Source organism: Drosophila subpulchrella, chromosome X, assembly GCF_014743375.2.
Source record: "Drosophila subpulchrella strain 33 F10 #4 breed RU33 chromosome X, RU_Dsub_v1.1 Primary Assembly, whole genome shotgun sequence".
In the NCBI taxonomy this organism is placed as follows: Eukaryota; Metazoa; Arthropoda; class Insecta; order Diptera; family Drosophilidae; genus Drosophila; species Drosophila subpulchrella.
Window position 1 is genome coordinate 28287710 of NC_050613.1, and position 13069 is coordinate 28300778.

The 13069-nt window shown below is 45.7% G+C and overlaps 2 protein-coding genes across 6 annotated transcripts; one reads left to right on the forward strand and one right to left on the reverse strand.

The window, feature by feature from the left end:
• The first annotated feature begins 721 nt into the window (after nt 1-721).
• LOC119556095 (REST corepressor) lies at nt 722-8748 on the forward strand. Of its 5 annotated transcripts, XM_037867956.1 has the most exons (12): nt 722-1010; nt 1068-1285; nt 1668-2007; nt 2074-2121; nt 2181-2315; nt 2379-2593; nt 2665-2838; nt 5629-6101; nt 6333-6546; nt 7250-7441; nt 7515-8273; nt 8345-8748. In XM_037867956.1, the coding sequence occupies exons 3-12, from the start codon at nt 1755-1757 to the stop codon at nt 8420-8422; spliced, it is 2541 nt and encodes an 846-aa protein (XP_037723884.1). In that variant the 5' UTR covers nt 722-1010; nt 1068-1285; nt 1668-1754; the 3' UTR covers nt 8423-8748. The 5 variants fall into 5 exon arrangements, with proteins under 5 accessions (XP_037723884.1, XP_037723883.1, XP_037723885.1 ...); XM_037867955.1 differs by having other exon boundaries at nt 722-1285; XM_037867957.1 differs by lacking the exon at nt 1068-1285.
• Nucleotides 8749-9601: 853 nt separating this feature from the next.
• Nucleotides 9602-10321, reverse strand: LOC119556108 (deubiquitinase DESI2). Its single transcript, XM_037867979.1, has one exon. It carries the CDS (start codon nt 10189-10191, stop codon nt 9613-9615), a length of 579 nt encoding a protein of 192 aa, XP_037723907.1. The 5' UTR covers nt 10192-10321; the 3' UTR covers nt 9602-9612.
• Nucleotides 10322-13069: the final 2748 nt, after the last annotated feature.

Consider the following 13069-nt stretch of genomic DNA (forward strand, 5'->3'; position numbering starts at 1 on the left):
ACTGGCACTTACGTTTGGTTACGTACAAACAAATACTGAAGAATACGATTTCGTGGGAAGAGAAACAATCTCTTATTCGCTGGAAATGCAATGCTCTTTTAGCTGGATATGTTACCGTTTTTAGATTACAATTTTTAAGTTTTAAGTTTTTTAAGTTAAAAACATTACACACATTAAAATGCTAAAATTAGTAATCATTTATTTATCCTAACTGTTTTCTAAATAATTAATAAGATAAGTAGATTAAAGCTTTGGGGCTGCCAGACCTCCGCACGCTTAGTGGCGCGTGTTTAAAAAAATGGTTTATTCTAATCATCGATGAAACATCGATGTTTTTTACCAATTGGTTCAGGGGTGGAACTACAATTGACCCGACAATTTGCTTTCAAGGGTCTTAGTCAGGCTAAATGCCTGCTAAATGATAAGATCATTCCAAGAGTAGTACCCCTAGCACTCTTTCACCTGTTCGAGTTTGAGAGAAAGTTATTCCCAACAAAGAGTAATACCTGGCAGGTGTGAAAACTCACTTTAAGCCGCCGCCAGTGGTAGCACCTATCGATAGATCGTATAGTACAGTCTGCCGGACTGGCAGCTCTGCCCATCGATGTATCGAAGCGGCACAACCGATAGTTGGCGTGTTTCCTTTGCAACCGTGGATGCGTGCTTACTTGCCCAACATCGATGGTTATCGATGTTTTGAAAGCATCGATGACATCGTGGTTAACATCGATGTTTCTCCACCTCTAGCTGCTACAGCCACAGTTTAAATTTTGGGCATTCGCTCGGTTTTCTGCCAAATCTTTTCCGTAAAACTCCGCGAGTGTGCATTTAAGAGGCGCGAAGCCAAGCCGTTTTCGGTGTACAATTGCAGGGCTAGCAGGCGATAACTGGAGGGCCGCCTGTGGAGACGCCAGGCCAAGGCAAAAAAAAATCGGATCAACCGACAGACAAAGCTGAACTGCGGTCGTCGCCGACAAAGTGCGCTGTGCACACGGACGACCAGAGAATCGGTACGCGAGCGAACGAGCGAGTTTTTTCGCGTTTCAGTTTGGGTGTTTGGCTTTCAGTTACCTGCGCGCAGCAACCCTGCATTTGGCCCTGTTCTGCACCTCGCGGCGGTTTCGGCGGCTTTAGTTTTTGGCCAGGATTGCTTCCTTTGGGCCAGCAGCGCTTCGTGTCCGTGTGCGGCAGGCCAAACTACGTAAGCGGGCGAAAGCAGCCCCGCATAGTTTAGTCCGTGTGGCAGCGTTTTCGGCTGCGTGCTCCTGGGGCACCCGAGTACCAGGTAGGCGTCCCATCCAGGCCCTGTTAGAGTCCTGCATCCGCTCCTGGTCCCCATTTCGATTCCGAATCCATTACCATTTCCAAACTCAGCTGGCTTGGCCCTCACATACACACGTACACGCGCGCGTCGCACACTCACACTCGCGCACACGGGTACACGCACAAGCACACGCACACTCATGCCTGTATCTGTTTGACAGCGCACTTCGCTGCGCTCGTTGCGGACAAAGTGGCACTCGGCAGGCGCACACTCTCGCCGAACGCGCTGAACAGTTTCTTTTTTGAGTGGATTTTTCAGCCGGAGCCGCAAATCTGCAAATCTGCAACCGCATCCGCATCCGAAGTAATCCGCAGCCGCTAACCCACCGTCATTCCCATTACAGCTCGACCGGGCTTCTGTTCGCAAGTGTTTGGCCACAGCCAGCATCCTGGAGAAGCAAAACAAGCGCGCCCAGCTCATCCGGGACAAGATGGTGTTGGCGGAGCGCAACACCACGGACGTGGTGCGTAACGGGCGTCGCTCACGTGGTCCCAGTCCCAATACCCACACCACGGGAGGCGGCGGCGTCACCAACAGCACCAACAGCCTGGTGGGCAGCGGCGGAGGAGGAGGCGGCGGCGGCGGTGGCAACTCCGGGAACTCGGGGAACACCGGGGCTAACGAGAAGACCACCACAGCCGTGCCGGGCGCAGGAACGCCGGAAAGCTCGGACGACGACAACTGTAAGTGGGCGACATCACTACCGACGTACACCTATATATGTATCTACTCCATCCTACCCTTTCTAGCCACCAAGCGTAACGGCAAGAGCAAGGCCAAACAGTCGGAGTACGAAGGTGAGTTCTAGCCGGTTTAGCTCCATCAATTGGCCACTAATCAAATGCCCCATCTGCAGAGAAAATCCGCGTGGGACGTGACTACCAGGCCGTGTGCCCGCCGCTCGTTCCCGAGGTGGAGCGACGACCCGAACAGATGAACGAACGCGCCCTGCTCGTCTGGTCGCCCACCAAGGAGATCCCCGACCTAAAATGTACGTTTTGGGGACGCAATGGGGTAGCCCAGCGAATAATGCTTATCTTGTGACCTCTTCCAGTGGAGGAGTACATCTCGGTGGCCAAGGAGAAGTACGGGTACAACGGCGAACAAGCCCTGGGCATGCTCTTCTGGCACAAGCACGACCTGGAGCGGGCCGTCATGGACCTGGCCAACTTCACGCCCTTCCCGGACGAGTGGACCATCGAGGACAAGGTGCTGTTCGAGCAGGCCTTCCAGTTTCACGGGAAGAGCTTCCACCGCATCCGCCAGATGGTGAGTACAGTAGTGCTGCCTCTCTATCCCAAAGAAACCCATTGAATCTAACTCGCATTCGATGTCAACAGCTGCCGGACAAATCAATTGCCAGTCTGGTCAAGTATTACTACTCGTGGAAGAAGACGCGCCACCGCAGCAGCGCCATGGATCGCCAGGAGAAGACCATCAAGGCGGTGGTCAAGGATGGCTCCGAGAACGGCAGCGAGGTGGGCAGCAATGAGGAGTCTGATAACGATGACAAGGTAATTATCAGTTAGAACTAGCTAAGCGAAAGCCAACAGATCCTTCCCTGCTCCCGCACACACACACACGCACACCAAACACACACAAACACATATCGCTCATCCACACAAAATCGCCTCGAACTTCGAACTTCGAAACACACAAACCACATCCAAAAAGAGACGGCTCTTTCGCCTCTCGTAGATCCAAGTAGGCAGCTTTTACACCAAGCATCGCATAAGAAGATTGTTGACCACCGTAGAGCTCTAGTTCGCTAAGTCAGGCCTAGGATTCGGATTACGGACTACGGACTACGAACTACGGACTACGGATATAGATCTAAGCTAAGACAACTGAAATTCGTTTTTATTGTGCCCCCGAAAGTAGGTTGTCTGATGAGACTTTCAACGGCAAACAATTGTGAATAATACGCTATGCAAGTACAATAATTTAAAGAGTATTTTTTAGTTCTATTAAGTGCAAACTTCCAAGTCTAATTAGGCGGGGAAAAACTGCGTCTTAATTAAGGGGTTACATAGGGTGTTGGGGTTATGTTTGCTTAGTAAAAAAAAAATATTTAAAAATATGATAATCTCCCTATTCTGAGTGTTATAATTATAAGCACCCGAAGGGTGAAAATCATAACATCATAAAAGTCATGTATCTTAAAATTTACTGCTTGAACAAAGGAATTGAAAAACTAAATCGGATGCCATATTTTAATTTTCTATTAATGTTCAAAATCTTTCGATCAAAAGATACTCAATATGTGTAAAATATTAAGAAAAAATACCAGGATATAACTTTATTGAGTTATTGTGTCTAAAGATCATCACATACTCAAGATCATATTAAAATTATAAGAAATCCCTATGTAACCCCTGAAAACAGGCTTATTTTTCCAATTCATTCATTTAGACATTCTTAATCGGTAGCCGTCCGCTTTATAAACCCAAACAAGACTTAAGGGAAACTGCAGTATAGCACTCTATAATGGGTATAATCGCCCCAAAGATTCCGACTTGCCAAAGGTGTGTAGTTTGGACCGAACCCCCCTAGGGATCCTCTCCATTTTCAGCCAGCCGATGTATGTCGTTTTGAAAGTCTGGTTCGTTATTTTTCAGATAATCGCCGTGCCTGCATACATCTCATAAAATTTCAAATCATTATCCACCCACAAACGAATACCAAAAACAATAATTGACCAGCATCTATAAGACTTAAACACAGTAATTATACACTTTCGTTCGTACACAAAGATTGCACCACATACACACACTCGAGAGTTATGTATTCCGAAAAGGTTGGCCTGATTTGAATGATTTGCCCCAGAAGTTTTTTTTTCCACCGCGCCAAATCTGCAAATCAGGTTGACTAGGACTAGACTAAGGCAAAGCAACAAAAAGAAAATAACAAAAATTGTTCTTTGTTTATACATTTACACCTATATAAATAGTATATACAATCTAAATATATTTTTTTTTAAATAATTATAAATAGTATGGTAAATTATTATACGTAAAATAGTAATTTATATAAAGAGATTGATTAGTTTAAAGAATTTTAAATATTAAAGTAAACAAGGCAAAACCGAACTTATGTACACTTATACATATTTGTATACAGTGAGTGAAACAAGGGAAAGGAGGGAACTCTTCTCCTTTCCCAACTCAACCAACCACAGACGATAATCATGATGGATCACACCACACCTAATGCTAATCCTAATAAATTGCATATCTTGTTTGCGAAAAGATTAAACAAAAACCCAAAAAAAACCAACAATTTTTATGTGTTTCTTATTCATAGAGATTCGTTTCGCTTCTCCGTTTCCGTTTCCATCTAAATTTGTTTGGTGAACTCCCCAAAGATCATCCAAATCGATATCATCCATACGCCAGCACAAATTCATCCTCACCCGCACCCTCATCCAAAACAAAAACCCACACAATTTCCTACACCCGTTCTATATCTTTCATAATATACACATGTTTATCAGAACTTTGATATCTTTGATCGCCGTACTCCTCCGTCGAACAGAGCTACCATATAACCACTAACCTGCGGCCTTTCCTTCGGTTATAAACTTGTCCAGCAAAGTCCATTTTAAAATGTACTATACTATTAAGTAACAACTAGCACTCGCCCTTCCATTAACCTTCCCCCAGAAATAAGACCTTTTAGAGAGAGAGAAAGTTTTGAAACAATGGTAACTCATAAGATTTTTGTACATCTGTGAGCCCAAATAGACAACCTTGTAGCGACCTTGTTTAGGGGACTTGGAGCATGGCTATAATCCTACCACTTTGCAGTCGGATCTTTAAGTTCTAGTAGAGTTGCGACATTTTTTTTTGGATTGGCATTTCGGGAAGGGGATGGGGGCTTGGGTTCGGTTGTTGGGATGAGAGAGCGTGGCAAAGCATCGTTTTCAAGCATTTCAAATGCCGATGACAAGAAAACAACCTGGAGAGCAGGAACAGACAACCCAAATACAATCCCGTACCTGTTAAGTGTGTTACCAACTGAACTAAAGCAACAACCAAATACGTTTTTTCTCTTCTCTTTGCATTAACTGTACAAAAATCCAACAATCGAAACGAAACACACCATTCCAAACAAAAACCCGACCTGAAATTGTCCGAAATGAATCGAAATACGAACAACCAATATCAAAAAAAAAACCCCAAACAAAATGCAAAAACCTCAAAAAAAAAAAACGGTATCCACTTGCAAAAATTGACTCAAATTCGAAACGATCGTTGCAACTGCCCGTCGGGAATCCATTTGCGGATGAAATCCTGGCTTGGCAGAAGGGGCATGGCAACAATAGCATCACAAATATCAACGATGCCACCACGAACACAACCAACAACACCGCCACCACCAACACCACTACCAATTCCCCTGCAAACACCACTGCCAACACCATCAGCAACAACAACAACCACAACAGCAGCAGCAACAGCCACAGCATCAGCAACAACAACAACAACGGGGATGAGAACAACCAAGGCGGCGGAAGCAACAGCAGCAACACGAGCCACAACGACCTGGACACCGAGCCGATGTCCCTTCTCGCCGGCGGAAATGCCCAGGGTGGCGACGAGGTGCTGGGATTCGATGGTGGTGCCATCAGTGGCACCAACGGCAGCAGCAACAACGGCGAGATCGCTGGCGGACGCGTGGTTGTGGGCGGTTTTTGCAAGATTTGCAATGTGGTCTGCCATGTGCTGCACGACTCACCGCTGGGGCGCATGTGCAAGAGTTGTCACACCCACTGGAGGTACATACATACATACTTATAGCTCCAACTCGTTCCGGAGGCTCCTCCAGACATCAAGCTAATGCCAAGTTTTCTCTCTATCTCTCTTCCCAACCGCCTCTTAAATCCCGCAAAAAATGCATTCACTTGACCTGTGTCGTTGCGCCCTCGTCCCTCCATTCACTGCTCACCACCACTCGCAAACAAAAACACACACACCAAACGAACTTGCAACCGGGTTATCCCCTGCAGGCGCACGGGCAACCGGCGACCCATTTCCGGGCCGGAGGGCAATGCCCCTCGCAGATCCACACACAACTGCGCCGCGACTGCCGATCGTTCCAAGCGCAAGCCGCCCAAGGGGATGTACATCAACCATGATGACCTAACGGCCCTCGCGAGCTCCAAGAATCCCTGTGTCTACTTGGCGGAACGCGATCGAAAGATCACAGCCCTTATGGCCGAAGTAAGGACAAATCCCATCCATTAACTTGGTTGTGGTGCCATTGGGTTGGCCTTTAGCGGGGTTTAGAAGTCTTTCAAGATCCGATTAGGAAAATTAAGTAAGGTCAAATCCATTCCCAGTTAAGATTCGCAACTCATAAGTTTTCCTGAAAGAGCAATTTAACTTGAGGTTAAAACAACATGACATTCTGTAATCTGCCTTGAAACAGTTTTTAAATAAGGAATACATAACGATAAAAGGATGATTTATTAAAAAAATTGAAGAGATATGGATAGAAATAGAAACTTTCATGGCCATTCCATCTGTTATTATAAGCACTTACTGCCAAAAAAAACATTTTACCTTAACATCACTATAATCTATAATGTCTAATGTCGTTAACAATGTATTCATTACCTGGAACGCTTGAATAACAGATCCCTATATCCTGTTTTCAATACAACTCGATCGTTAATTTAAAGGTCTCTTATAATACATGAGACAATACTTAAAAAAGGGAGGTTAAACGCCACTTAGTTTAGGTTTCCTGTGACTTAAGGCACCACAGAATCCTACTCACAGATCTCATTCACCGCATCCCATGTCCACCCATCACAAGCACCCACCCACAAGAACACACACACACTATCCACACCCGATTGTACGACTTGGACCCACTGACAACTTTCAATTGAATGCCCCCCTGCACCCTAACCCATTGCAGATACAGAAGAATAGGCAGCTGATGGAGCAGCTGGACAAGGAGTGCGAGTCCATCAACGTTGAGGATGTGGTCGCCAAGCCGGCGGCGGGCAACTCCTCCGAACCTGCTCAGCCACGGATCTCTGCTCGCTGGTTGCCGGACGAGATCCAGGTGGCTCTGCTGGCGCTACGCGAGTACGGCAAAAACTTTCCTGTAAGTAGGATAAATCTAAGTCATCACCCACCACGCAGCTGAATATCAACTAATCACTTTTTAACCATTGCAGATGATTGCCAAGCTGGTGACCACCAAGACGGAGGCTCATGTGCGTACCTTCTTTGTGAACAATCGGCGCCGTTACAATCTTGACCAGATCGTCAAGGAGTACGAGGCTGGAAAGTCTGAGGAGTCGGGTCCGGAGAACGAGCAGAACGAACCGGCTGCCGACGGAGCAGGAGCAGCAGCAGTGGCTGCTTCAGCGACCGCATCAGCACCCAGTGCTGCTGACTCCGCTGCCGCATTGAGTGCGACGGCCGCCAGGAAGCAGTCCACCGAGGCCAGTAACAACGGAACCGTCGTCGTCGATCCCAGCCAGGAGTCGTTGCCCAAGCAGGAGGACCACAAGAAGGCGGTGCTGGGGACGACGGCTGCGCTCAAGAGTGGTGGTGGCGACGCCACAGATACTCCGCCCATTGTGGCATCCAGCGGCAGCTCCAGCACAGCCTCTGGCGGCACCGTTGCTGCCGGTCCCACCGCCGGCAACAAGTCCACAAGCAGTGCTACGATCACCATCACGGACGAGTCCGACGCGGCCACGAACTCGAGCAGCGATGTGGTCACCACTGGACCGGCCGGAGCCACCGGTTCGTCGTCTCTGTCCAGCGCAAGCTCTGTGCCCGCATCCAAATCCCAAGCCAGCAGCGAGGAGCTGCCGTCGGCTCTGAAGTCCAATCCTGCGAGCGCTGCCGTGGCATCGGGAGCTACTACTGCGGCGAGTGCCAGCCCAGCCGCCAATCCCTCAAGCAAGCGGGACAGCACCGCAATGGTAGGTGCTGCTCAGAGTGGCTCCGATGGACTCTCTTATTAACCTTTTTCCCCACTCCTTCCCATCCACAGGCCACTGCCGAGCAGCCACCGGCCAAGAAGGTCGCGCTGAGCGGCGGCACCGGCGGTGCAGAGTTCCTGGGCAAGTGAGGAGGCGGATGTGTTCACTCCCGATATATATACACGCATAAATATATATACCGGTACATAGAATAGCTTGGTGTTGATGGGCAGCCGCCAGGAAGATGTGTAAGCGCGACCCGCTGGGAATACACTTCCAAGAGTGGTGCAGTCTGCCGGATTCCTTTTTTTTTTTCAAATGTCTATAAATCCTGGGACGCATTTACTATGAAACAGCATCACGGCTTAAACTAGGCTCTTAGAAATTAGTTTGTTTCTATTTCGGGTAATATTGAAGCGACTAATGTTACCCCTGAACCGAGGATCGTATAAACATAAATACTTTAAACACAGAAGCACGCAATCTTTGACTCTGAAGCTTGGAAAACGGGCGAAAACCAGCGGGGGACGGTGGGATACTTCATCTCCCACAACAGCTGCACAGGTCAGAGTTTTTTTTTAATGGGTTCATCGGGTAGATACTTTCCTATGCCGGGGTCGGGGCTTCGAAGACCACACAAAACTTACGATTAGTGCACACAGCAGTGAAGAAAGTTAGTGCCGATTTTGTATGTAACATTATGATAATGAGTTATGCACGTGTAAATTATTAACTTTACTGTCGATTTTTTTTTCGTGAAATAATTTAGCATATAGCAGAGTCCTTGGGATCCACCCACAAACAATCTGGAAAATCACCCATCCGGCCTCACCACTTCAGCAACGAGTTTCTGTTAGGCTAATTAACTATTATGTAACTAAACACAGCTGGCGACAAATGTATACAGCCAGCGCTATTCGTCTAAGCAAAACCGACTATGTAACACGAAGAACATGCGGTCAGGCCAGGTTAGGTCTATCTTACTAAATCCTAGGATCTTAAGTATCTGCTGGGCTCTGAGACTCGATTTCCCTGTTCTTAGTGAAAGTGGTCTGAGTAGTATGTACATCTCGGATTCGGTCTGGAGAAGTCGGTGTCCAATGAGTTGTTAATAATAAACATAAACATAAATACAAAACATTTTGTTTGTCATAAGGGTTTTCTATGATCTAATATAATATTCGTAATGTTTGGAGACCTCTTTGGCTATCATATGTTTTTAACTGTATTGTGACTTTAAATTTAAATACTCCCTTAGTATAGAACACTTCCGTTCCCAAATTGAAGAGGAAGAAAGCTTAAAGGAAATATGATTTAATTGGGTCAGTAACCGGATAACTCAATGCTGAGGGGAGGATTGGCGGTACTGGTGCTGCGACGGGCTGGAGATCATGCAGCGCTCAAGGAAGGGCACGCAAGTGACCAGGTAGGCCAGGCGGTTCACCCAGCCGGGGATCTTCCGGCCGCAGACGATGTGGACCAGGCTGTTGGAGAAGTGGTTGCAGTTCTTGCTGGTCAGGTGGTAGCTGTTCCCGGTGAACTGGAGGCCCAGCTGGTCGACGATCCGCTGCACGTCCGCGCTGCTGAAGTGTGTGTAGCCCAGCAGGATGCTCTCCCGGAACCGGAAGTGCTCGCCCAGCTCGGCCTGCCCGTTGCAGGGCTGGATCTCGAAGATGCCCGACATGGGGAACTCGTGGCCCCCAAAGCCGTACTCGCGGCCATAGAGCTGGACGCCCGAGTGGAAGAAGCCCACGCCCAGCGCCATGGTGTAGTGGTTCGTATCGACGAGGTCGTAGACGTTGAGCACCACCGGCTCCCTGGGCAGGATCTCGTCGCAGCAGCTGCTGCTGCTCCTCCTGCTCCTCCTGCCGCCGCCCAGGCAGGGAATACTCCTCAGCCGGTTGAAAAACATTCTCATCCAGCAGAAGAGAACAACTCAAGAACCAGAACTTGGGCTCCCACACTCCTTATGGGACTCTTTGATCGACAGCAGATTCGTAAAGACTTCGAATTTATTTACATCAACCATAGAAGGTGATACACAAAAGGCTGACATTTTACACCTTGCTGCCGATGGAGAATTTGAAAATTATACCCAAAAAAACTAGGTGTTTTAGCAATCATTTTGCGAAGAAAGGTCGGAATAGGGAATGTCATACCTCGTTGAGCTCGTAATTAAATTCCCAATCGATTTGCATTCAAACCCGGAAACTTTAATTTTTGACCGATTTTCGCAAAAATAGACGGTGTTACCCCTTATCAAAAATGTGAAATTTAGTCAAAAAATAAATTTCCCGGAATGTGATGGGGATCGGAAGCCTAGGTTGTTAGCTGTTCAAAACAGTCGGTCTTTAAGCTGTGCGCCTCGTTTTGACCAAGTTACGACTGAAAAACTGCAAAAATTATGGTGTTTTTGTCCAAAATCCTTCTACCTATTTTTTCACCCAAACAAACTAGGTTTTTTGGCAATCATTTTGCGAAATAAAGTCGGAAATGGGAATGTCATACCTCTTTGAGCTCGTAATTAAATTCCCAATCGATTGGCATTCAAACCCGGAAACTTAAATTTTTGACCGATTTTCGCAAAAATAGACGATGTTACCCCTTATCAAAAATGTGAAATTTAGTCAAAAAATAAATTTCCCGGAATGTGATGGGGATCGGAAGCCTAGGTTGTTAGCTGTTCAAAACAGTCGGTCTTTAAGCTGTGCGCCTCGTTTTGACCAAGTTACGACTGAAAAACTGGAAAAAAGAATGGTATTTTTGACTGAAATCCTTCCACCTATTTTTTCACCCAAACAAACTAGGTTTTTTGGCCATCATTATGCAAAATAAGATCGGAGTAGGGAATGCCATACCTCGTTGATCTCTTAATTAAATTGCCAATCGATTGGCATTCAAATCCGAAAACTTTAATTTTTGACCGATTTTCGCAAAAATAGACGATGTTACCCCTTATGAAAAATGTGAAATTTAGTCAAAAAATAAATTTCCCGGAATGTGATGGGGATCGGAAGCCTAGGATGTTAGCTGTTCAAAACAGTCGGTCTTTCAGCTGTGCGCCTCGTTTTGACCAAGTTACGACTGAAAAACTGGAAAAAAGAATGGTATTTTTGACTGAAATCCTTCCACCTATTTTTTCACCCAAACTAGGTTTTTTGGCCATCATTATGCAAAATAAGATCGGAATAGGGAATGCCATACCTCGTTGATCTCTTAATTAAATTGCCAATCGATTGGCATTCAAATCCGAAAACTTTAATTTTTGACCGATTTTCGCAAAAATAGACGATGTTACCCCTTATGAAAAATGTGAAATTTAGTCAAAAAATAAATTTCCCGGAATGTGATGGGGATCGGAAGCCTAGGATGTTAGCTGTTCAAAACAGTCGGTCTTTCAGCTGTGCGCCTCGTTTTGACCAAGTTACGACTGAAAAACTGGAAAAAAGAATGGTATTTTTGACTGAAATCCTTCCACCTATTTTTTCACCCAAACAAACTAGGTTTTTTGGCCATCATTATGCAAAATAAGATCGGAATTGGGAGTGCCATACCTCGTTGAGCTCGTAATTAAATTCCCAATCGATTGGCATTCAAACCCGGAAACTTTAATTTTTGACCGATTTTCGCAAAAATAGACGATGTTACCCCTTAAGAAAAAGTGAAATTTAGTCAAAAAATAAATTTACCGGAATATGATCGGGATCGGAAGCCTAGGTTGTTAGCTGTTCAAAACAGTCAATCTTTTAGCTGTGCGCCTCGTTTTGACCAAGTTACGACTGAAAAACTGCGAAAAATAATGGTATTTTGGTCTGAATTCTTCTATCTATTTTTTGACCCAAACAAACTAGGTTTTTTGGCAATCATTTTGCGAAATAAAGTCGGAATGTGGAATGTCATACCTCGTTGAGCTCGTAATTAAATTCCCAATCGATTGGCATTCAAGCCCGGAAACTTTAATTTTTGACCGATTTTCGCAAAAATAGACGATGTTACCCCTTATCAAAAATGTGAAATTTAGTCAAAAAATAAATTTCCCGAAATGTGTTGGGGATCGGAAGCCTAGGTTGTTAGCTGTTCAAAACAGTCGGTCTTTAAGCTGTGCGCCTCGTTTTGACCAAGTTACGACTGAAAAACTGCAAAAATTATGGTGTTTTTGTCCAAAATCCTTCTACCTATTTTTTCACCCAAACAAACTAGGTTTTTTGGCAATCATTTTGCGAAATAAAGTCGGAACTGGAATTATGTAGGGCCCACGATCAAGAAATTTCATTTCAGACCTCATTGAAATTTCAATAAAAGAAATCAAAAATCCAAAATACCTTATTTGCTCGACTTTCAAATTGTCGAATTGCTAGATTTCGTTTTTTCAAACACCAGGCGAACATAAACGTTTAGCAGGTGGAGAAACGATGTTGGATGATATGTTAAATCGAAGGTAATTAGAGATGCCCTCGTGGCTGCTTCCGTTCCTTATATCGTGACAAGCCCGTGACAAGGTCGTGACAAGATCGTGACAAGCTCGTATAAGCTTGTGACAAGCTTGTGACATGGCCATGGTTGCTCATCTCTGGTCTGGGCTTGGCTCCCAACTAACGGATCCTTCCCATGCAGATCAATTCCTATTGGTCAGTAAGGGGAGGGGAAATATGCAAAGGGCGGCCATCTTGAAAATAAACAGCTGTTTAAGTCTACTTTTGGCTACCAGCTGTCACTTGCTATATTTTCTGTTTGCCTGGTGTCTGATACCCATAAATCAGCACTTTGACTGAAATATGTTACGAATCCTTTCAATT